Source organism: Diospyros lotus, chromosome 2 (assembly GCF_014633365.1).
Source record: "Diospyros lotus cultivar Yz01 chromosome 2, ASM1463336v1, whole genome shotgun sequence".
Classification (NCBI taxonomy): domain Eukaryota; kingdom Viridiplantae; phylum Streptophyta; class Magnoliopsida; order Ericales; family Ebenaceae; genus Diospyros; species Diospyros lotus.
Genome location: NC_068339.1, coordinates 37,907,834 through 37,933,943, shown reverse-complemented (window position 1 = coordinate 37,933,943; position 26,110 = coordinate 37,907,834). Strand labels below are relative to the sequence as shown.

At 38.7% G+C, this 26,110-nt stretch overlaps 1 protein-coding gene across 2 annotated transcripts; it reads right to left on the bottom strand.

Annotated features, from left to right (window-relative positions):
* Nucleotides 1-391: 391 nt before the first annotated feature.
* Nucleotides 392-17,661, bottom strand: LOC127794576 (uncharacterized). Of its 2 annotated transcripts, none has more exons than XM_052325793.1 (7): nucleotides 17,497-17,661; nucleotides 17,115-17,351; nucleotides 16,607-16,846; nucleotides 5,803-5,914; nucleotides 5,444-5,618; nucleotides 4,261-4,501; nucleotides 392-1,046 (listed from the first exon to the last, which is right to left on the bottom strand). In XM_052325793.1, exons 2-7 carry the CDS (start codon nucleotides 17,296-17,298, stop codon nucleotides 757-759), a joined length of 1,242 nt encoding a protein of 413 aa, XP_052181753.1. In that variant the 5' UTR covers nucleotides 17,299-17,351; nucleotides 17,497-17,661; the 3' UTR covers nucleotides 392-756. The 2 variants fall into 2 exon arrangements, with proteins under 2 accessions (XP_052181753.1, XP_052181754.1); XM_052325794.1 differs by having other exon boundaries at nucleotides 17,115-17,331; nucleotides 17,497-17,649.
* Between the last annotated feature and the right edge of the window lie 8,449 nt (nucleotides 17,662-26,110).

Sequence of the window (26,110 nt, the reverse complement as noted above, 5' to 3'; positions counted from 1 at the left end):
TGGGACGATCAAAGTTCAACGATAGTGGAGGTGGTTGGTGGCCATAGGTGTTGGTAAAATTCATATATATATATATATATATATTTATGCACAATTGCTACTTCGCTGCTTGGGATTATTTCTCAGGTTGATTGTCCACTATTCTTATCTATTTTGCAAACCCATGCTTTCAAAGAAAATCTACGTGCCTTGATTGTGGAACTGCATTTGACCAAGAAATGTCAGGCTTGTTAAGATATATGATTGTGCATTTGATGTGTATCCTGAGTCAACTTTCGAGGCTTAGATGTATCTGATGCTTTCTATATAAGCCCTTTTGCAGTGTAAAAAGTAACTGAAAAACCTTACATGAATTAGTTGGACGTTACCATTTTGATTTCCTGAATAACAATTTGATCAAGCCAACAAGGTGACCAATTTATGAACACAAACAAACGGGGCTTAACTGCCCAATAAACATATACTAACGTATATGTTTTCAGTTGAAAATGTCAATTTTCAATCCTTCAAGGAAGCACAAGATATCATAACAGACCAGTGTAGTGTGCTTTTATTTCACATACCAAACCTGTCATGCCAACTTTTCAAGCACACAAACATGTACTACTGCTACATACTCAAGATCCACACTTGTTTAGACGACGGCATTCCATGCCCTTGCAAATCATATACGAGTAGTCATTAAGTTTTATCTGATGATGATGTTTCTGGATGTAGGCATAGCAATCAGTGTCCAGAATTGACCACATTGGAGACTCAGAACTCTCTATCTGGGAAGAATAGAGGGGCAACAAGAGACCAGATGAATAAACCAGCAGTTGCCCATCCTGTGACAATTCGGACCCAGACAGATGGCCACCCAACATCAATCAACTTCCCGCTCTCTCCAATCGAGGTTGACCACCCTGTGAGAAGCATTGCCGAGTACATGCTAGCAAGGGAGAAGATGATGTGGAAGAATGAATACGAATATGTAACTGGCTTAGCCTTTTCCTTCTCTTCCTGCTCGTCCACTTTGTCCAGGGGAAGTAAAGGCTTCCCAGCACCTTCACCAGGATGAGCAGAATGTCAGGTTCAATAAGAAAATTGCTAGTTAATTTGTTTTCTTCTGTCAATGGGGTTAATAATATCATAATTGTTCACTAATAGGCTTTTGTACTTCTATTAAAAAAAAACCTCTCTTGATAGATTCTAGGGTTGCATACAAGAATAGACAAACAATGTTCAAAATAATGGCCTAGAAAGAAGGTAAAATCAATAAGGTTGCATTTGGATTGAGGTATTTCAAATGATTTCATTTGTAACTCTGAATTTGAAGTACTTGTATTTTAAGTTGTCATTTGAAATGACATTATTTGAAATATTAAGTGTTTGGATAACCATCATATATGATAATTTCAAATTCAATCATTTTAATATATATTATATATGTATATACTTGTAAATAATATACAATACACATACGTACATATAAAAAATATATATGTACATATAAATATATACACACATATATACCTATGTATATATATATAAGTAGCACATATATATATATAATAGTATGCACAACACATATTTACACATACATTTATAAATATGTACATATGTAAATATATGTACATAATATATATGTGCCTATATAAATGTATATATATGTCTATATACATGTCTATAGGCATACATGTATTTATACGTATATGCACATACATATGTATAAATATTGTATGTATACGTACATATGTATATATGCATATATACTATATATACTATATATATATGTACATAGATGTGTCAAGACCCTAGGATTCAAGTCTGGGGATTTTAGTAGACAATCGGGAAAGAAGGAAGAAAGAGAGAGAAATGAGGGAATTTAGGGAGAATTATGAGAAGAATCAGAAATGGAGAGGGAAAGCAGGGTGAGAGAGACACGGGAAAGAGAGACAGAGAAGAGCAAAGAGAGAGATCAGAGAATTGAGAGAAAAATGAGAATTCTTTACTTTAAAACCATAATGATGCCTGGCCATGTGGTTATAGCTTTATATATAAGCTATCCACAGATTTAAGGGCAATTACCACTCCTCTACTATCAATAACTACTCTTAAATGACTCCATAACGTCCTAAATCAATCCATAACTGAAAGTTACAGCAATAACTAACTCCTTCTCCAGACTAATACAATTTGCAAAAATAAAAATAAAAGACAACTAGCCTAAGTCACAACATTCCCTCCCCCTTGTCCTTCTTGTAGTAATCACGCCAATTCGTTTTTGCAAAGTAGTCCGCTGGCCACTTGGTCTTCCATCGTTTCCTGAAACATATCAGGGTCCCCTCCTGTGCAGTCCGCTTCAATTGTTCCCTTCTCATCCTCTCAGTAGTCATATCATAATTTATTAGCTATTCTTCAGATTTCTTGGCAACTACAATAGAACTCTTTACAAAAAGTTCTAGGAATTGATTGAGCCAATTTCTCATTGCATGAGATTGGATCAATTTCGATTCCAAAAGAATCATTTTTTGCTTCCCCAATCTCAAGAACTTTGATAGCATCTTTCAATCCTGAGGATTGATTGTCTGAATCAATCATCTTGTGATCAGAATTTTCACAATAGTTATCTTGAGCTTCTTCTTCCAAAACTCTCTTTTTAAGGAGTGAATATTCCTTAGAAAATAGTCAGCCGGAATCCTAACCTAGAACTTTCTTGAAAACTGAATCGACATCTCATCCAGCTTGTGGTTGATGTTAGCAACACCTTCCATGAATGTTTTCTCCAATGACTGTATACTTTTTAAGAGCCCCTTCAGCCATTTCTTCAGTCAAATCCTTCTAACTTCACCTTGAACAGCCAATGTAACCACCTCCAGATCTCGATAACTGCCTCTAGACTGCTTCCAAAAATTGGCTTGTCCTGCTCGCCTTCAAAGCCTTGAGTGAAAACACCTAGATCCAGCCAAGAATCAGACTGCTCTGATACCAAATGTCAAGACCCTAGGGTTCAAGTCTATAGATTCTAGTAGATAATCAGGAAAGAAGGAAGAAAGAGAGAGAGAGAAATGAGGGAATTTAGGAAGAATTACGAGAAGAATCAGAAATGGAGAGGGAAAGTAGAAGTAGGTGAGAGAGAAACATGATCGAGAGAAAGAGAAGAGTAGAGAGGAAGATCAGAGAATTGAGAGAGAAAACCATAATGAAGCTCGGCCATGTGGTTATAGCTTTATATATAAGCTATCCACAGATTTAAGGGGCAACTACCATTCCTCCACTATCAATAACTGCTCTTAAATGACTCCATAACCTCCTAAATTAATCTGTAACCGAGAGTTACAGAAATAACTAACTCCTTCTGTAGACTAATACAATTTGCAAAAATAAAAATAAAAGACAACTAGCCTACGTCATGACAATATTTATGTATACTTGTGCATACATATAGGTATATACTTAGGTGTATATATATGCATTTGTAAATATTTTAATAAATATACATGTATAAGTATTAATTATTAATGAATGAGAATAAAATATTTTATAATTAATATATATTTAAATATTTTAGTCCAAATGACACGCCCTTGGGGTGGGGGGTGTCATTTGAAATCCTTTCATTTTCTATCAAAAACCCATGATAGATTTGGACCCAAATCCAACATCATTCCATAAAATGGTATGCAAAAACATTGCATTTGGGATTTCAAATCCTAAATCCCAAATGATGGGGTCAAATGACCCTAAAGGGCTCTCCGAAAACAGAGAAGGAATAGTTTGTACTTCAATAAAAAGGAGAAAAAAAAAAAAAGAAGTCAATTTGGCCCTTGAACCTTTTGATTTGGTTAATTTACCCCCTGAACTTTTTTTGCCTCAAATTCACACTATTTTTTAAAACAGTTCACTTTGCCCAAGAAATGCTAGTTTTTGGGCTATAAATCACCTCTGAATTAAACCATTTCAAAACTTTTAGGGATAAATTTGAGCCAGAAAATACAAAGTTTGAGGGCCAAAATTGAACAAAATCAAAAAGTTTAGGGGCCAAATTAACCTTTTCTTTTTCACAGTAAAACTATGGCAATCAATGTCTTGTCGATCTTTAATTTTTCTAGGTTAAATCAAGATTATTAAAAAATTTATTGACACAATGAATGTTCCTAGCAAGTTTTTGAAGAACGATTTGCATTTCTTTATTCAAAAGACATTCTTTTAACATGCGAAAAGGCAATGAACAACAAAACATAATCCAGATAAGTTTAGCAGGGGTGGACATATAACCTGCACGAGGTGAACTTGGTGGTGAGAGTAGGGTAGTAGAAGAACCAGCACGGACAGCAGAGTAGACAACTGATAGAACAGTAGTAAGCAGTCCAAGAGTAAGTGTGCCAGTAGAAATAGCTTTAGAATGTTTGTGAAGTCCATTGCATTCGTAATCCCTCGGTTCACTGGCCAGCCCAGAGTAGCAGAGGTACATGCAGTACAAAGATATAACGGAAGCTGGAAAAATGCTGCCACTTACCTGTTTTAATAAAAAAACATTAAATATGACAGATTACATACTGTTTAAACTTTAATATAACCAACCAATAGAACAAACAAAGGACAGAAAATGCAAACTGCAAAAATTGTGTTCGTCCAAGAAAGGAAAGGAAGAAAACAAAAAGAAGTCCCAAGAAGAAACTGAAGTCCTCAATTTTAGGGATTGGAATCATCAAATTTTATGATGGAAGATAGGCCAGCTTAACATATAAAAACAATTTTCATAGGAGTTTCTCCCACCACAGGTTGCTTCAATTACAAAAAGCAAAAAGTAATTGCATGGAAATGACATCAGCAGGACAATTGGACAAATATTATGTAGTTTGTGCCATTTAACATTTCTAGGCTAACAATATCCATCTACTTAGAATAAATTAGGCTAGAGAACCAATTGAGCCTTTTTCTTTAGCCAAATGTTGTTCAATTTTTCATTCACATTTATCAATTTGGATGCAAGAGATGCAGCAAATGCCTATGATGGAAAGAACATTTCATCAAAATTCAACACATACACGAGTTTGTGCATGTACAGTTGGTTTATACAAAAAATGAGATTGTTACAGTTACCTATGGTTTTCAGGAAACAAGAAAGCAAAGACCAAAACAGGCCAATATGATTCCCAGGAAGGACAAAATAATGATGTAATAATATCACTGAATGCGCATTTATTTCTTCATAAACAATACGCAGGTCACTGTTCATTGCTAAAAATCAGATAACTGCCAAAGCAAAGATAGGTCGAATATGTGTTCTCTCCAGCATTTCATGGAAAATGATGGGGAAATTTTTTTCTTAATCACCAACATCATGAAACAAACTTTAAACTATTAGGCATAGATAGATCTGGCGCTCAGATATTTTAGCCTATGAATACTATGAAGTGGCAGGCGATACACCGAGGAACAGAAATCAAATACTTACTGCAGGATGCAATGAGGCGATAGCAAAAATAACAATAAAAAACAGTGTCATGACAATAAAGAAGGTGTTGAGCCCACAGTCATGTCCAGAAGGAGTAAACCAGTAGAAGAGAAGTCCAGATAAGCCAAATGTTCCTATGTAACAAACAAGTGAGATAACAAACAGGGCAAAGTACCTGCAAGGTCATGAGGGGGAAAGAAGTTAAGACTATTTACAGAAAAAAAAAAAAAGAAGTTAAGACTAGAAATGTCCAGAATAACAAGTAAAAAGCTATAAATTATATTGCATGGTCTCTAAACACTGGAAGATCATTGAAGGGGAAAAAAAGTATTGTCAGGGTAACAATAGCTACAACTAACCAGAATTGTTCGTCATATTTGACCCATTTGTCGTTCCATCCATGAACAAAATCCAACAAAAGTACAACTTGGACAAGAAGAAACAATCCTGAACCAAACTTGGACGTTGTCTCTGCAATCACAGACACAACCATAAGGCAAATTCAACTATTCAACAAATAAAAGTTTGATTAAATAAAGGCACTATATAATCCAATCTTAGCTACGAAGCAATGTTTTGACAATGTTTTCACAATTGGACCAGACTGGCAGATTCAACTAACAGAACTGCCAATTGCACCTCCAGACAGCATAACCAGAAAGGAAAAAAATCTCTAAATGGAAAAAAGAAAAAAAATACGATTGAATCATCAGTTACAAAGCACCAGTCATGGGTCAGGTACTCTGCCTTGTTTACAATGACTATAAACAATCCCCAGTATTAAGCCTGGGGCCTCACACACACAGGAGGCAGACAAATATATGGTAAATTACTGTAATTGTTCATTTAAATCTTTATTTAAAATATTGTGGATATTATCTGCTTTAATGGAGATGCATATAGCAATTTGAATATCTTTTTCCATGTGATTTAACCTCATCATTGTAAACTGTTCATTGCAAATTCCTAGCAAGCCAAAAACATGGAGTCAGAACCAATAAATTAAACCAATCTCACTCGCCTTCTACTTGAAATATGATTCTGTGATTTTCCAGGAATTGGTACTTGCACTGGGATGCTGCATAGCATTCATACTGTTCTTTGCTTTTCTTAAGGATCTAACTAGGCCTTTATTTATTTATTCCGTAAGTAAATATGTTAAACAGAAGAGGAAAAGGCCTTACTGGGCGGAACCTTTTACATTCTCAAGAACAATAAGCATCTACCTCTGGACATGGACTATGTAGGAGCTAGCTGGACTTATTTCACACTATTTCTAGCGATGATACCATTCCTCCATCACTGTTTTTTCTTTAGAAATTTCATTGTATAAATCAAATCCCGTAATTCTCATCTCTACCTCTTGTTCAAATTGACTGCTTAAGAAAACAATAAATAACAGATTTTTAACTTTCTAGGTCTATATGCTTATGCAGTTGATAACAGCAAATGTTTGAATTAAACTTTCTACTGTTGAAGCCTCCTCCTTGTTCTTTTTCAGAATGAATTATAGTACTAAGCCCTGAAATTTGAATATTAACTTCATATGTCAAGTTACATGGGTAAATAGAGAGTTCCAGATATCCTTTTCATATTATTCTATTAAGAAAAAAAAAATTGAAGAAATCCAAAAAATTGTGCTTCTTTTTTGTCTTTTGGGGGGAGGTAATTTTGATGCAAGCTCATATTTTGTTCCAAATTTGTAATGTATTTTATGTAATTATCAATGTTTTAAAACGAGATCTGATTGGCCAGTCCAACCTTTAACTGGTGACCCACTCAGTAGTCTGGTCCAGTTGCCACAAAAAAAGCTGGATTGGTTAGTAACTGGTGAAATTCTGTTGAACCGGGTGGTTCAACCGGTTTGTTAAATGCTTCAATCTTCCTGATTCTCTTTGCACAATCACTCAACCGAACTTGATTCAATCAATTCTTCATCGTTGATTCCTTGTTTGCTGTTTGCACATCAGGAAGTAATCGAAGTTCACTCTTACTTCTTCTGGTGAATTTAAGCTCCTTTTCAAAGTTAACATCAATGCAGCATCGCAAGGACTGATGAGAGACATTCCATCGACGAAGACTGAACAAAATCCAGCAACATATTGCTAAAAGCTTGAGCCAAAGATGGGTTTTCATCTTGAGAAAGCTATCAGCTAGTAGAGAAGAGAGGATGGTTTTTTTCTTAGAGAAGGTTATAAACAAGAAGGTTGACGAACAGTGGATTCTTGAAATAGAGAGGATGATAGGGATGAGAGAGACAGAGAATAGCAAGAGGCAGTGAGATCTGGTTTGGATTGACAAGATATTTGCACATGGTTGTGGGATCCGCATTGTTTAGAAAGCTGAGCATTAATGAACAATTTCATCCTTTCCAAAGAACAAAAAGTTAACAGATGCTTTGCTCGTCCAATTTTTGGCCATGCGAATGGAGGAGCTGCTTTTTTTTTACCTCATTTATTTTTATGGTTATATCCATTAGTATTCATTTTATTATGGAATTTAATTAACATGTCGAACACAATATGACATGCATGCGTCTTGAACATATGTTAATAATCATAAATTGTCATGAGCTTTAATTTTTTATTTTAACATCATAATTACTATATATTTATTTATATTAAAAACTGGTCCAACCTTGGTTAGACTATTGACCCTTGACCCTCACTCTTTTCCGGTTTGGCATCCAGTCCAGTTATTAAAACAATGGTAATCATGATTCCACAGTTTGATTCTGGTTCATTTCCAGTTGAACCACCAAGTCATTCACCTATGACCTCATCCATTCTGTGCATAATAGTAAATGCTAGATCGGGTAAGGTTCCAAATTTATTATTGGTACGGTACAGTCCAATACTGGATGATGCTTGGGACCGTTTTGGATATATCACTAGGCTTTCTGCAAGCAAATCTTGGAAACCACTAACCTTTGCTCCCCTCTTCTTTTTTGTTACCACTTTCAGCTGGTATCTCTGGAAATATCCAGAATGGGAAAGGAGATTAGTGTATAGGAAAATTTCTAAAAATGAGAATTACCAGCTGGTACGGAATGGAATCAGCAAGTATGATTTTGTGGTTCACCCAAAGATTTGTTTCTAAAATATTGTTAAAAGGGAAGACTAAACAAGTTCTACCGGAAAATGAACAACTTTGAATGTAGCATACACATCTCAAGGGTTGTTCAGGCCAGCTCTAATTCAATCTCCTCAGGAAGGAAACTAAAAACACAAACCTTAGAACATTCCTAATCTTAGGCTCTCAACTGAATTCTATGTAGGTTTTTTTAATCATATTTAAGAGCCAATGATCTTCAAGACAAATGCTAGCTGAAACTGCTCCTGCCACTGGGACAGGAATAGTGACAGTAGATCTAATGTAATACATAGTATTTTTTGGAGAATAATTGAAGACTTGTTAAGTAAAGGAAATTATTTTATGAAAGTTTCTGTCATGTACTTACTAAATGAAATCGTAGGCGGGAAATAAGGGGAAGTAGTAGTAGCCGGGCGCACATGCTTGGCATGAGAAGGTTAGGTGGTTATGTAATTTTGGCGGGAAGCGTCGCACTTGAAATTGGTGAGATCAATATAAATATGAACTGATCTCACCCGATGAAGGCATGCTATGCTATGAATCATTTCATTCTGGAATTTTCTCTCTGATTCTCCCATTCTCCCTCTCTCCTCTCTCAATCTCTCTCTACGCTCAATTCTCTTCTCTCTCCCTACCCATTTTTCTCTAATTCTCCAGAATTCTTGAGGATTCCTTGTTAGATCTCTAAGATTTGACAATTGGATATCAGAGCTCGATCTAGGTTGGATCAGATCAAGGTAAATTCAAGCAAATGGTGGAGGGAACACAGATGAAGAACATGGAATTGCAGCTGCAACAATTTGGCTCTCCAATAGCCGATTTGCAGGCAAGAGTTGGAGCTCAGATCCAACCACAACCACAAGGCGATCATTTCCATCGATCTAAAGTTGGATGGGGCCGTTACTCAGATCCGAGAAGAAGCCACTCAGATCCACAAGGTGGTGGGAATTTAGATCAGGAAGCAATTGCAAGGGTTCACGATAATGTTCGCACGGCAAAATTCGGTAAGGCTTTCCCCTGACTTTCCTCCTAGGGAGAGGTCGGATCCGATTCTTTTAGGGCATGGGATGAATCATAGGAGGGCTAGAATTTCCGAAATCGGAGAGGATCCAGTGGAAGTAGGAGAGAATGTAAGAGGAAGAAGGCAAGAAGGGACTGGCGGACTTAATCACCCAAGGTTTCCTATGCCTAAAATGGATATCCCCATGTTTGATGGGAATAGTCCCAAATGGTGGATTAGACAATGTGAAAGGATGTTTGATTGGTATGGGGTCCCAGATCATTAGAGGGTGGCCTTAGTTGCAGCCTATCTCAATGATGCAAGAGATAATTGGTACCAAGGATGGTCTAAGGTAAAAGGAGAGTGCCAGTGGTCGAAATTTGTAGAGATTCGGAGATAGAGGGATGATGGATGTTGTGGAGGAATTCAACAAGATCCGACAAGGGAGGTCAGTGTTGGAGTACCAATGAAGGTTTGAAGAACTTAAGGTAATGAGGAAGTAGAGACTGTTGAATAGGGGTGGAAGCACTAATGAGGAAGCAGAGACTGTTGAATAGGGGTGGAACACACAATGTGTTGACACCCGTGGGCAAGAACCTGGGGAAGGAAGCTATCAGAGGGGTGCAGAGAGTCAGGACCTTAGCCCTACCGACTCCTAAGACACAAGGAGATAGGCTAATGGAGCAAAGAAGGCAAGTTGGCCTCTGCTTCAGGTGTGGAGACAAGTATTTCCCTAGGCATCAATGTAAAAAGCAATTGCTTCTACTAGAAAGTGAGGAAGAAATTACAGGAGGAGAGGAGGAGATAATGGAAATGTCTGAAGCAGTAGAGGAAGATAATAGGGAGATTTCCCTACATGCATTGAGGGGATTGACCAACAATAAGATCATCAAGGTGGAGGGAAAGGTTGAGGATTGTAAATTGATGATTTTAATTGATAGTGGGAGTACCCACATTTTTTGGACGAAGGGACTGCTAAGAGGTTAAAGTGTTCACTGGAGCCACTTATAGTAACCGTGGCCAATGGGAATAAGGTAATGAGCAGGTCAGCATGTGTAGGTTTTTGTTGGGAGATGCAAGGGGAAGAATTTGAGGCAAATCTTAGTTAAATTAGGTGGTTGTGATGTGGTCTTAGGAGTGGACTGGATGAAGCATGTGAGTCCTATATGCTTCAATTTTAACAAGATGGAAGTAACATTTGAGAAGGAAGGAAAGAGGATGACTCTGGTGGGAAGTAAGGAAGTGGGAATGTGCAAGATGATCACTGGAAAGTGCCTACAAAAGATGATTAAGCAAAAAATGACTCAAGTGGCCCAACTTTTTTCTATGTAGGCATTAGAAGAAGGGGAGGAGGAGGAGGAGGACCAAAGGATGGACAGTGAGCTCCTACTGGTTTTTAGCAGCCCACCTCAAATGGAATGAGAGGTAAATCAACTTGACCTACTTCATATGCTTTAAGTTGAATCTGAGGATCTTTTTAAGGAACCAATAGCCTTACCCCCTCCCAAAACCCACATCCATTCCATTAGCCTAAAACCAAATTCTGAACCCTTCAATGCTTGAGCATATTGATACCCTCTAGCCCAGAAAACAGAAATAGAACGAATGGTCAAAGAGATGCTACAACAATCCCTAATTCAACCCAGCCACAACCCCTTTGCATGCCTTGTGTTATTAGTAAAAAAGAAGGGTGGATCATGGCACTTCTGTGTGGATTACCGCAAGTTAAATGCCATGACAATCAAGAATAAATTCCCAATTCCACTCATTGAGGACCTTCTAGATGAATTGAGGAATGCAACCATTTTTTCTAAACTTGACCTACCTGGCCATCAACAAATTAGAATGAGCCCAAAAGACATACCAAAGATTGCCTTTCGAACCCACCAAGGCCATTACGAATTTTTGGTAATGACCTTTGGCCTTACCAACACCCCAGCTACTTTTCAATCTTTAATTAACCAAATCTTTGAACCACGCCTAACAAAATTCATCCCTGTATTTTTTTTATGACATATAAGTGTATAGCCACACTTTTGACCAACACTTGACACATCTTAAGGCTACCTTTGAGATCCTTAAGAGTCAACCAAGTGTATATAAAGAGGTCAAAGTGTTCTTTTGCTCAAAAGCAGGTGGAGTACCTCAGGTACATTATCTCAAGTCAAGAGGTCAACATAAGAGATTTGTGAGGGTTCTTAGGCTTGACAAAGTACTACAAGAGATTTATGAGGACTTATGGAATCATTAATAGGCCACTAACACAACTACTAAAGAAGGAGGGTTTCAGATGAAGCCCACAGGCTAAAGCAGCCTTTGAACAGTTGAAAAGGGCTATGAGTGAGGCTCTGGTGCTAGGTTTACCCAACTTTAACAAGACTTTTGTGCAGGAGACAGATGCATGTGATACAGGAATTGGGGCAATCCTAATACAAAAGGGTAAACCTTTAGCATTCCTCAGCCAAGCACTTACCCCTAGGCATGCAAGCCTGAGCATTTATGAGAAGGAGTCTATGGTTGTGCTAATGGCAGTGGACAAGTGAAGGCATTACTTGAAAGGGGCTCAATTTGTGATCAAGACAGACCACTAGAGTTTGAAGTTTCTATTGCAACAGTAGCTTCATACCCAACTACAAAAGAAGGGGATGGCTAGGCTGATGGGCATTAACTATACTAACAGTACAAGAAAGGAAAAGAGAATGTTGCAGTGGATGCTCTGTCTAGATGCCAAGAAGGGAAACAGCAACCATAATTGCGTTGGTACTGGATTGGTACCAAGAGGTGGCCTCTAGTTATGATTCAGACGAGCAAATTAGCGGATTGCTAGAGTAGATGATCCTGAACCCTACCTAAGCTAGGGTATACACTAAAGAATAGGGTGATCCAGTACAAAGGGAGGATGGTGATTGGGGACAGCCAAGCCATTAAGAAAAGGATACTCTAAACCCTCCATGAGTCCCCACTAGGAGGTCATTCAAGAATCCAAAACACATATCACAAGGTAAGGCAGCTTTTCTTTTGGCCTAAGTTGAAAGAATCAGTGATTAAGTTTGTAATGGCTTGTGACACCTACAAGAGGTGCAAGCATGAAAATGTAGCCACCCCTGGGTTGTTGCAACCCTTGGCTTTTCCAGGGCAAATTTGGGAGAGTGTGTCAATGGATTTTGTTGAAAGGCTGCCTAGATCAAAAGGAAGGGATTGCATACTAGTGGTGGTGGATAGGTTTACGAAGTTTGCTCACTTCCTACGCTTAGCTCATCCTTACACCACCCAAGAGGTTGCCAGAGTATTCCTCAATCAAGTTATCAAGTTACATGGGGTTCCAAGAACTATCATTTTTGATCGGGATAAGGTATTTAGCAGTCTCTTGTGGCAAACCTTATTGAAGTCCCTCGATTCAAAGCTAAACATGTCATCAACCTATCATCCCCAAACTGATGGACAAACGAAGAGAGTCAATCAATGTTTGGATAATTACCTGAGATGCCTATGTTTTCAGCACCCTAAAGGTTGGCATAAGTGGCTATCATTAGCCCATTGGAGGTACAACTCTAGCCACCACAACTCCATTAGGATGTCACCCTTTGAAGCCTTGTTCGGGTATAAGCCCCCTCTACTACCTACTATTCAGGAGACCACCAATGTGACAACCGTGGATAATCATCTCCAACAAAGGCTGGAGATTCTAAGGCAGCTCAAAAGAGATTTGGCTATAACTCAGAATAGAATGAAGCAACGGGCAGATAAAGGAAGAAGTGAATGGGAATTTACAGTAGGGGAAGAGGTTTATCTAAGGCTAAGGCCATCTCACATCAAGGCATTCACTACAGATCTGGTATCCAAGTTAAGTCCAAAGTACTATGATCCTTTTTCCATTGTAGCCAAATGCCAAGACCGAACAGTTGGTTAAGGATGGTTAGAGGGTTTTGTTGATATTTAGGATCGTAAAACAAAGACCAACCCGAAGAGAATTCCACTCAAATTCTTGCACACTCATAGAACTTAGAAATCGATTAAGAAAACAGACAAAATAGAACGAAAATTGAAATTGTAGAAAGATAAAACAAACCAGCAAGAGCCAAGAATTATCCTGGTTCAGAATGCCTTTGACAAACCTACATCCAGCAATCAACACCCACACAGAGCAACCTTTTATTAGGATGAAACCGATCAGTACATCAAGCCTCTAAGCCCTCATCTATATCCTTAGGTACATACACACATTCTTCCAAGAATACACAAGACTAAACCCAGCCTTTCTCCTCTCAAGAGTGAAAACCAACACTCGATCATAGATGATTTTAGAAGCTCTCTTAGAATGATTCTCAACTGCCTCCCATGCCCTCCTATTTATAGAAAGGGCGAACATCCCAATATAACTAATTACTATTGGGATATTACAATTAGGCCCTCTAAATTACGAAGTAATTACATTTGGTATTTTTAACCCTAATTGTTCTAATCTTCCAGCCGATGAATCTTCAATACTTTATTGATCTTCTATAGCATAAACTCTAGGCAAACTCAACAGGTTTAAACAGTTGTAAGGGGAAGTTGTAACTGTAGCTGATAGTGTGACAAATAACAATAGGTTGTTAGCTACAATTGTATAGTTGTAACAGCAAGCTATAGCTAGGGGTTAAACGGTTGGGAATAACTGTCAAGGAGGATGGGCCTATATAAAGGAGCCTTCCCTCTCAATAAAGGACATCAAAGAGTATTGTGATCAATTTCCAGTTTATCCCTCTCAATTTCTCTTTGTTTCTCCCTCTCTCATTCTCTCTTCCGCTCTCAAAACCAACCCTAATTCTCATCACCAAGGAGAATTTACCCTCTATCAAGCTAAGACCCTAACACCAAATTGGGTAAGGAGGCATACAAGCTTCAACTACTGGAGAATTCTCAAATTCACCCCGTATTCCATGTGTCACTACTGAAGAAATATGTGGGAGGCCAGCGGAACATTCAACGATGGTATCGACGAACACGGACGGCGGTAACACTCAACGAAGATGAAGGCTAGACTAAGGCACAAACAATCCTAGAACAACTAGGTTTTTGCCTTGCTTGATAACAGAAAGGTTGCTAGTAGAGGGCAACAAAATGAGAGAAATCCCTAACTCTGCTCTGATACCATGTGGAGGAGGGAATTCTATTTCATTTGTGTCAATCAACTATACGTGGCTGGTCTATATATACATACAAGGAGATTACAAATCACATCTCTAACGGATTGTGATCCCCTAAGAATCATCAATTAATTGAAAAAGGAAACAAATAAAATCAAAGAAGCTGAAAATCCTCCTAGATGTAATCCTAACTGCACATAGCCTAAAATAGAGAAGCTTTCGTGACTTAAATGCTGAGATATTCAATCATCTAGAGAAGTATATTTCAAAACATAAGTGGAGATGTTTCAAAACTTAGTTGAAAACTAGCTTATAAACAAAGGCCTCGACACTTCCCCTAGGGTGTCCCAAAACAATTTTCCAGAATGTGAGAGAAAGTGAAATGTTTCAAAACTTTGCAAGATATGTTTCAAAACTAGTTTCTAGTATGCAAGGAAGCTAAGATGTTTCGAAACATTATTCTAGATTTCAAAAGTTAACATACAACATTTCTAATATTAGACAGAATGTTTCAAAACACCAAAGAAAATACTTCAAAGCAGTAGAGAGAATGTTTCAAGGACCTTCTCTAAGCCCTTATCTCTTTGCCCTAGCGATGGATGAACTCATTGAACATAACCAAGAAGAATCTTCATGCATGTTATTTGCTAATGACATTTTCTTAACAAATGAGACCAAAGAGATGTGAATTCCAAACTCAAGATGTGGAAGGACACATTAGAATAAAAAATTTTAAGTTAAGCAAATTAAAAATCAAATATATGGAATATAATAGTAAAAATATAAGTGTGGATGATGCTATGACAAGACTTGAAGATCAAATCATTTAAAAAAATGAGAGATTAATTCAAATATCTTAGATCAATTGTCCAAAAAGACCAAAAAAAAATCTATGAACAATCTATGTACTTGTAGAATTAAGGTGGGATGGTTAAAATGAAAAAATGACTTTGGCATTTTATACAATGTAAAATCTTATTAAAACTAAAAGAAACAATTTATCAAACAACTGTAAGACTAGCTAGTTGTATGGTACAGAATGTTGAGCAATAAAACACCAACATAAGGAAATATAAGTAACAAAGATGAGAATGTTACTATGGATGTGCAGCCATACAAGAAAATGATATAATCAAACATGAGGTTATACATCATTGTTGAGAGTAAAATAATAGTATAAAAAATAAAGTTAACCCTCTATCTAACAACTCCACCTTTTAAATCAGATGGCAGTTAACAATTCATCATAGTATCATAAGAGACAAAGATCATGAGTTTAAACCTCACCACCAACCCAATATTTAAATTGTTGCACGTGGTTAAACCAGTTATCGGTGAAGCCTAACCACATGTAAGGGGGTGTTGAGGGTAAAATAATAGTACAAAAGATAAAGTTAACCCTCTGACTAACAGTTTAAACATGTGAAATAAGATGAATATATGCTTTTGCAAGGAGAATGAATGGAATAGAAGAAACTTTAGTGAAAGAAGTAATGGAAAAGTAAGAAAACTATGTGAAAATTTTTTATGTATAATATGCGTTGTAATGGCCTTATAGAAAATATAGATGTAGATATAGATGATTGACAAGTAAGAATCCAAGTAGCCGAATCCCATAGTGGAACTAAGGCTAGAAATGATGTTTTTGTTTAAAATCCCAACAAAATATTCAAGCAAATGTCCGGCATTACATAATATTTTATTCAAATTTTCTTTCTTTGATTGTGCCGACCACGAAATATACTGAACAAAATGGAAAAAAGCATGTATATCTACAACTACTCAATTATTTATGGTATGCAAGCAAATCTATATACCAGTGTGCGATTCATTAGGGTTCCAGGTAAGAAAATAATTTCACAAGTTATTGTGATAAGAAAAGAAATAATTGAACTAGAAGAAACAAATAAGTATTTTTTTGACCAATAATAAATGGCTTACCATAGAAGCTGATTATCTCATTGGGAAGGAAAAACATAAAGATTACCAAAAGGCACCAGCAAATAATTTTCATCATCCACCCACCATGGTGCAAACCATCACGAGGATCCTTCTGATTTTTTACACCAACCATTAGAAGAGCTAGGATAGAGAAAAATAGAAAGTTGCCCAAGCTAACTCGGAGAACTGCATCTGTCTCAAACCACTCCCTTTCTGGTGTTTGGTGAAAATGATTAATCCCTGGATAAAGAATCAATGTGAGGTCACCTTAATTATTAACACTACAAGATGTTTCATATTAATATGCTTTTAAACAATTCGTTTAAAAGAGCAAACATGCTATGAATATCGAGAATAATCAAATACATGGTCATCCAAGTAACAGTAAAACAGCTGACTTTTGAAAATCCCAGGTACACAGACAACAATTCAGCAAACAAATAGGAAATAACACAGGCCTGGACGAAACACGAGAATTCAATGAGGCAAGAAACTGGGAGGCGCTTACAGGGAATCTTCTCCATGAGAGGCGCAGCAACCTCCCTGAGAATCCAAGACACGATCAACGAAAGGGCAAAGAGGCCGCAATACGCAATCCGAGCAGAACGCCGGCTGATCCCTGATACTACGGTGCGGCATGCATCGCAAGCGCACGCCGCACAGCACGAAGCCAGGCAAGAAGCTGCCCACATCCTTTCTCAACAATCAATTCCCACCGACCTGACCTAGAATCACAGAATTAATCCTGATTTCAACAAGAATCGCATCATTAGATAGCGGTAGAATAGGTTGAATAGGGTTATTGACTCAATTCAACTTTGGAAAGCTGTAATTGCAAATCAACGAAACCCTATAAAAACTGTTGATGCGTGTAACAATAAATAGCGTACCCGAAGCGAAGAGATTGAATGATGATGATCAGTGAACGAGAATTTGAGCGAATAAATAAGAGCCTTGGAACCGAAACTTTGAATATATATACTGCAATGTATTGTGAATTCGCACAACGATAGATGGCTGAGTCGCCGTCTTTGCTGAGTGGAAAGTCAATGGGTTCAGCCAACTCGCCCGAGTTCTTCTGAGATAACGATTTTCTAGAACTTTATTAAAATAATATTATTTTAATAAATAATTTATAAATTAATATTAAAATCAACTAATTTGCAATGCTACGGAACTAAAAGTGTGTTTGATTACAATTATAGAATTTTTAAGAAAGTGTTAATTGAAAGTGTTTGATTAGTTTAATTTTTTATCTAAAAATTATTATATTTTTTTTAACTTTTGATATTTAATTATCATTCTTTTTCATAAAAATAATCACATCACATACACACGAGTAAATAATCAATAATCAAATACACAAATTAATAATTAATTACATAAAATAATCGAATATATGCATATTCAAAAAATAAATCAAATATACATACACAAAATATTTAAAAAATAAATCAAATATACACACACCCAACAAGATGATGAAGGAGTCGTCGTCAATTGTCGCCGCTGACATCGCCGTCATCGCTAGTTGTTGTCACTAACCACCGCAACCGTCGCCACTAGCCGCCACTGCTGCCGTCGTCGTTCACCTCTCAGCCGCTCACCGTCACTCTCGCTCGTTACTTCTCTTTCGCTCTCTCTGTCGCTGCTTCTCGTTTGCTCTCTGTTCCTCTCTCGCTGTAGATTTGCTTCCATGGAAAGGGGAAGTCAGAAATGAAAACATAAGATGATCAAAAACCTTACCTTGAACAAAGATGAAGATAAACCCTCGAAGCTCGTCTTCGACGAAGATGGCAATAAACAAAGGGAAGATTCGACGCGAATAGAAGAGAAACTCGAGGATGAAGAAAAGGTCATGAGTGATAAGGGAGTGCGTGAATTGCTTAAGAAATATATTCTACTCCCCCATCCCCCCCCCCCCCCAAGAATTTGTTTTCCAACAAAAATGAGAAAGTCATCACGTGACCAAAAGTTAGAATTTGTATTATTTGAAAAATATAGCTAATTAAACACCTGCAAAACTAGAATTTACATGAAAAATGGTCATTTTCCACAGAAAGTATGTCCAATCAAACACGCCCTAAGTTTGGTTACATTGGAGCCAAACGGTAAAAAAGAATGCTCCTAATAAAGCGTTTTATCCATATTCATATTCTTATTATATTCATTATATTTAGATGTTTATCTATACAAATAGGTAAAAATCGTTGTTTGTTGGTTAGCACTATAAAGGCTCTTTCCAAGAGTATTTATGGAGGAATAGAGTTTTTGTTGTCATAATACAATAATTGAAATTTGTTTATTTTGAGAAAACTCAACAGAAAATCGACAAGGTTAGGTAGAAGAACAAGGTCTAGTCAAAAGAGGTCACCCGTATGGGGTCCTGCGAAAGGGTAACTAGAGAAAGAGAAAGGTCTTCGAATGCAAAAGGCCACAAAAGGTTTCTTTGAAAGGGTCTTCAAGAAAGCTTTAGATTTTTTGACCTGTAGGATAATAGACAGTTGTTGTAGCCCAAAAACTACGACAATAGAATTTGTAGTGAGGGAAATCTGGAGCCGAGGCAGAGCGAGGTTGACAGCTGGCAGGAGCCTGATGGTAGAGATAGGTGTTTGGTAGTTTTAGTCCTCGATGTCCTAACCGGGGTCGTAGATGATCTCCTGGGGGCATCTTCGGTATCGCTCAAAACTAGCATCCTATGTGCTCGGGACATATCTGCACTCACAGGCACAAGTCAGAAGGCATGCCAGGATTTTTCACCCGCGTATGCCCTCCAATGCTTAAGTCAGTATCGATAGGAGAGAAGAGTAATAGACAACACTATTATTGAACGCAATATAGTCGTACCTTACCCAGTCAGAGAGGGTTGACCATTGTAATATCTCGCATCGAGCGATAGGAAGGACCGAAACAACTTATCCTAATGGGCCTACACGAACTTCCCAGGGGGTCACCCATTCTTGAGTTTTCCCAAGAGTTCTTTGCCTATATTTAGCCAAAAATATATCCAGCTGGTGTTATTTCCTTCCTTACTTATCCTCGATATATACTACCATTCTCTAGGCTCTTAGGGTATTACATTGTAACGACCCGCTCCCACCTACGGGCGCTACTGGTGAATAATCGACCGGATTACTCACACACAACACCAAACTAATGAAGAGATGAACTATGTTTCATCGAGAAAAGTCCTAGGTGGGGATTAGGCTTCGCCCTTCCCTTCGCTCCACTCTAGGAGTGGGTCCCAAAACAATTAAAGAACCATAGTGGAATAGAACTCGAAACCCGAGTGAGCTTCATCTTTCTTCAACTCGTCTCACCACAAGGCAAAGGTGACCCAGGCACAAAACTAGCACATCCAATATCTACTGAGTACTAGGAAATTTATGGGAAGTACCTCTTTGATCCTTACTTGATCCTAAAACTTAGCTCCACCAAACAAGCCACTATCAACCAGAAGTTTACACAATCATATACTACAATATACCGATTACAACAAATTGGATACCATCCAATGCCCAACAACATACACATTCACCCACAAGGATATATATACATACCATCACATGAATACATACAAGAGATAATACAATTCACAATACGGGCAACAATGTTAGTCGTCACTTCAATCTCTCGACATCATCCCTACTTGCATCTGAACTCGTAACATCTACAACATGAGATAAAACCTCATGAGTTACAATGACTCAGTAAGGGTGCAAATGAATGTAAACAAGATAATATATGAGATGCAATAACAAGTAAATATGCATGAATGGTGAGGCATCATTGCCCTCTAAACCCACTTGTTCAAGGCATTAACGTCCCAAATTACCCTTAGCATGCATCTAGTCTCGCCCATAGCCATAGGACTCCACTAGACTACCTATAGAACATGCACAACACACGACTGCACGCAAACATATATTTAACCATATTACCAAACATTTGCATGGCCGCCACCATTGGGGTCGTCCTTTACCTGGCTCAAAGCTTTATCTCTGTCACGAGCGAGAACGCTAGCCCGGACTTCAAACTCTTCTAGGACCACTGCCTCCTCGGTAGAACCTAGGCACAATTGCATAAAAACTGAACACCAGACATTAAACCAATGCCTTCATTTTTTCCATACACCGCAAAACCACCCGATAACAACTTCCAATCAACCCCAACTGAGAGTTTAATCCTACCAACAATTCATATTACATCATCTCACATAATACAAATAACTAGATAAAATTAATTATTTTACCTCATCAAATTTGGAGGAGAAAATCGATCAAACGCTCACACCGGCGTCACCTCATGGGACGCCACCTTGCACTCAAAACCCTATTTTTTAGCATTCAGCACACTCCTCAAGCCTCAAAATACTTTCTAGAATTTTCTCCCATTTTTCTGGAATTTTCTAGTACTTTCCCCTTATTTTCTCATTTTTTCAAATTTTCTTTTTTTTCTTTTTTTCTTTTTTTTTTTTCTTTTTTTCTCTTTCTTTTATTTTTTTTCTTCTCCTATTCCTCCATGTTCAACCCCACACACACCTGCACCCTTGCGCACGGCCGCCACCACCCACGCCCGCTTGGGCCTCCGCCGGCCCCCTTCGCTGCCTGCCTCTAGCCACTAGCTGACCGCTTCAGCCGTCGCCTCCATCGCAAGCTACCATGACCACGCCCGCCGCGACCACCAACCCACATGCATTGTCGCCGACCAGCCTTCCCTGCTCGCGACCACCACCGTTGCTGCCTATCTAGCATCATCGCCGCTGCTCCAGATCACTTCCGATCGCTGCCATCGCTGCAAGCCTGCACCGGCCTCCCGTGCGCATTCGCCCAGCGTACACAACAGTGCCGGCGTTACCATTGCCACTGCAACTAGCTGCTTCAGCGGTCGAAATCGGCTACTGGAGGTGGCCGCGACCAATAGTGGTTCCAGCCATCGCTAGCCACCATCGCTGCAACCACTATTAGTCGCGGCCACCTCCAGTTGCTGCCTACCGTCGTCCGCCCGCACGCACTCGCCGCTTGCTGGTCGGCCATGGCAGCTGCTTCTACGCACGCTGCTATCGGTTGCTTCTTCGGTTGGCCGACGCTTACTCTTTCTCGCATTTCTCTCTCTCTCTCTCTCTCACACACACACACATTGGATTTAGCCGAGACTCAACTTCTATCTTTTCTCTGCTTCATAGCCACTCTCTAAAATGAGAGAACATATTTTCGAATCCAATGGTGTTAGGCCCCAAGCCATAATTATGTATATGATTATTACACATTAAATCCTCAAAATCCCATTAATTTCACATAAGAAACTTATAATTGTACTTGGACCCTTAAGGGTTTAATTTAAATACCATCAAGCCTCACAAATTCTTAATTCATCAAAAATTAATAATCGGCGTTTACTCAATAAAGGGCAATTTCGTCCCTGTGCCCGCACAGGACCTTAACTCAGCTTGAAAATGCTTCAGCTTGACTCATTAATAAAACCGAGCCACCCTTCGAGCCCCTCTGACTTACTAGTGATTTTTCGATTGGCCCTCACGAACATTCGGTTTAGCCAATAATTTAAGCTTATACAGCAGCTATACCGTAAACTATTCTCGATTTGACTTCTCTCAGAGTCATTAGTCTCATCTCAAAACGCTCGACAATCCTTTGCCCCATTTCCTGGACATCCAAGTCTTAGGGAATTTCCTATCATTGATTCGACGATTTATTAATTCATTTCTCGAAACTTACCTTAAGGCCCGCCGGATTGCTCACTATCCAAATTACCAAAATGCCCCTCCTATAGGGCATTGTCATTTCATTTACCGCCTCTCTCTCAAAGAGCACTCTTGGAATTTTATCTTATTTTCTAACACCAGTAACACAGGGTGTTACATACATTCTCCCATCTTGAGCATATGACGTCCTCATCATGCGACCTTACAACTGATCCCAGTTCTCCCTTTTGGAGACTGTCATCCTAGAAACCTGCCAGAAACTGCTCTTTGTACAGGCCATCAAGCCCCGGCGCCACTCCCGGCCCTCATCGGATCGCCTTCACCAAGGCTCGGCTCTGATACCACCTATAACATCCCGCATTGGGTGATAGGAAGGACCAGAACAACTTACCCTACTAGGCCTACGTGAACTTCCCAAGGGATTACCCATCCTCGAGCTTCTCCAGCTCAAGCATGCTTAACTTAGGAGTTTTTTGCCTACATTAAACGTGCTTGAGATGGGGAAGCTCAAGGATGGGTGACCCTCTGGGAAGTTATTTGCCTACATTCAGCCCCAAAGGTATTAGCTGGTGTTGTTTCCTTTCTTATTTATCCTTGATATATACTACCATTCTCTAGGCTCTTGGGGCATTACAACCATGGTATTAATACACGAAACAAGGGGTGAACTTGCATATTAGTAGCATTCGGACGGGATTAAGAAGAGTCCCTCCCGGAGAGCCGGACAACTTAGGGGGCTCTTTAAGAGAATGTGAGCCTCACATCGGGCTACCGAAGCAGGGTTTTAGCCCTTAAGGGACCTGCCCGAACGCAGCTTCGGGCTTAATAAGGCCTGCATCGAGGTGAATCTTACCTGACCACTATCCCCTTAGGGAACATGTTACATATCCTAGACGCTAAAACATTATATTACATCTTATAGGCATATCACATGCGAAATCATATAAACAATATATATCGCCTAACATTATATACATTGCTCGCGACTATGCCCCTGGCCAAAGTCGCATGCCCACATATACATATATACATGCACTTTACACATTATATATCAACCTTAGCCTATTATATAAGCATGTCCCAATCCATAAAGCCACATCTATGGCCCTCACGTGTGCACATGTGACATACATATATATATATAGCTTGGCTGCTACTCACATAGACATACATGTTGTAAATATATATAGATATACGCATATATATCATGTGGGATGAAACACAGAGAGAGAGAGAGAGATAGAAGCAGCTTCTTCCCAAAAGGCCTCAAGAAAAAGCTTCCCGAGTAACAACGGTAAGAGGTCTCTCCAAGAGACCTCGTCGAGAGGAGGGTTTCATCGACAGAAAAACGACCATCTCCGAGAGGGCTCTCGGGAAGAAAGCTTCTCGAGAGATTGCTGGTCGAGGAGCTTTTCGAGAGATGGACTGCGGGGAGGATAACCGCCAAGGGAGAGAGTTGGGCTACCCGAGAGATCTCCACCGAGAGGGAGTTGCTACTCCTTGAAACATACAGGTCCTCCCCGAGATGACTTGTGCTGTCGAGGAAGATACCGATGCCGAGAGGACCTGCGCTGCCGAGGAAGATGTCAATGCCTTACCGCCGAAAGGATAAAGGTCATTTTTGAGAGACCTTGCAGCCTTGTCGAGAGAATGTGGCTCTCTCCGAAAAAGCTGCAGCCATTGATGCTTTCGAGAGCTTGCTACTCCTTCTCTGAGAGAGCTTGATCTTACCGAGAGGGGAATGATCCTCTCCAAGAGAGGAAAATCTCTCTCGGAGAGAGATCGACATAGAGCATTTTCCAGCAACCAAGAAAAAGTCCTTCTCTCTTTTGTCTTCTTCCTATTTATACACCCTTGAACTTTTCCCTTATTACACCTTTGGCCTCTTAACTTATTACACTTTCACCCCCCCTAAGCTTGGTCATTTGCACTTTGGCCATTGCTTCATACTTATTTAGTTATTTAATTGCGATTTCTTCTTGGGAAGCGAGTCACGAACCAAGACCACTTTTAGGGTTCGCCTGCCTAGGCCTAATGAGCAAAATACCCCTAGGCGCTTAATGATCGAAATGCCCTTAGGTAGACGCTCGAAAATTCTATGACATACAATAGTCAAAAAGCATGTGAGGACCTCTCTCAAGTTGGCCTTTCGATGCTTAAGTTAGATATGGTCATATTGCAAAAGGATGTGGATGAATGTCAAATGATGTTTCTCGAAGAGTGAAAGATCTTCGAAAGAGTACATGCGAAAGAATTAGAGAAAGGTCTCCAGATTTGAAAGAAGGACCCGAAAAAAGAAAGGTCAGGGGGTATTTATACCCCTTAAAGGATTAAGACATGTGGTAGGCCAGGACACATGGCACACATGCATAAGGGCATATAACACAACCCTTCAGATGAAAGTATCCAACTATCCCTAGGTTAAACCTTGGGAGAACCTAGTAGGCCAAGCCTTCGGGGACTAACTTCCCCCAAAAGTTAGTCCCCGAAGGATCTTCAGAAGGATGCCTAGACCTTCAGAGAAGCTAGTCCCCAAAAGGTCTTCAAAAAATTGTTCAAATCTTTGAGGATGAGGCTTTCAAAGACATTTTGAGGAGATGATATGATAGGGCTTAATTTTATACATATTTTATCAAATTTTTATATTAATCTTGTGCTATTTTTCTTACTTAAAATTTGTGTTATATGGATTTTACATAATTTAAATATCTTTTTGTAAGAATCAAACAAATGAGATGAATTAAAAAATATGGTCTTTAAAAAAGATATTATAAATTAATTTATAATATTAATTTTATAATTAATATTATAATACAATAAGAGTATTAATAATTAATAAATTGGCAACAACAATTAAAGGCAATTGGAAGGAGAGAAGAAGTGCAATTGGAGTTGAAGTCATATTGGAGGAGGACTAGGGAACTGTGCACCTTTATATTAAATATTATAAAGATATTGGAATTGAAGGTAGCAAACAAAGGAAGAAATTGAGAGGTCGCACAGTAGGAAGAACAAATTAAAGAACAAAGAGAGAAGAGAGGAATTGAAAGCAACAACAATTAATTAAATAGAAGAATGGAGCAAGCAAGGCATGAACGCAAGGCAGCAAGTAGACGTGGCTAAAGCAAGCTAAGACAGATCCATTAAAGCAACAAGGCCGCACGGTAGATCTGTTCTAGACTTGTTTTGAATCCATTGCAACTTAGATCTAGTTCCAAATCTAGGCAGGGAGCTTCCTTCCTTCTTCTTCTTTTGAGTTTCTATTTTTCTTTAATTGTTTAGGATCTCAATTATGCAGCAACTCTTGGATTATTATGGTGATATTTTATTCATTATGAGTGGCTAAAGAATTATCTAGGGTTTCTAAATGATCCTATGTAACGGCCCGCCTCCCGGAGCCCCCGCTAGCATAGAAGATCCGTGAGAGGGTCATTACTCAAGTGATATAGAATAATATCACAAACTAAAAACTCAAACACCGCCCTTATTAAAACCATATCTTCTTTAATCACCTAACATCTCATAGTCATTCTTACATAAACATTCATACCGTGAGCCCACCTGGCTTACATAACATATATCCATCTCAAAATTATAAAATATTACTCTAACACAAGCACAATGACACCCAAGACCTAGTCTCGGGAGGACTCCGCACTTGCCATCATGACTCAATGATCTGAACCCATCTCTGTCGAATGCACCTGCGATCTCAAGATACTCTTACCTAGAATGATGGAAAGCAAACGTGATTCAAAAGACTCAGCAAATTTTAGAAAGAA

What these genes read in the sequence shown, in the direction of transcription:
- LOC127794576 (XM_052325793.1), bottom strand. Translation starts at nt 17,298, where the DNA reads ATGTGGGCAGCTTCTTGCCTGGCTTCGTGCTGTGCGGCGTGCGCTTGC. An exon ending in TGAGATAATCAGCTTCTATG is followed by an intron (nt 5,915 to 16,606) that starts GTAAGCCATTTA and finishes CTGTGATTGCAG; the next exon opens with AGACAACGTCCAAGTTTGGT. An exon ending in ACCAAGTTCACCTCGTGCAG is followed by an intron (nt 1,047 to 4,260) that starts GTTATATGTCCA and finishes ATCCTGGTGAAG; the next exon opens with GTGCTGGGAAGCCTTTACTT.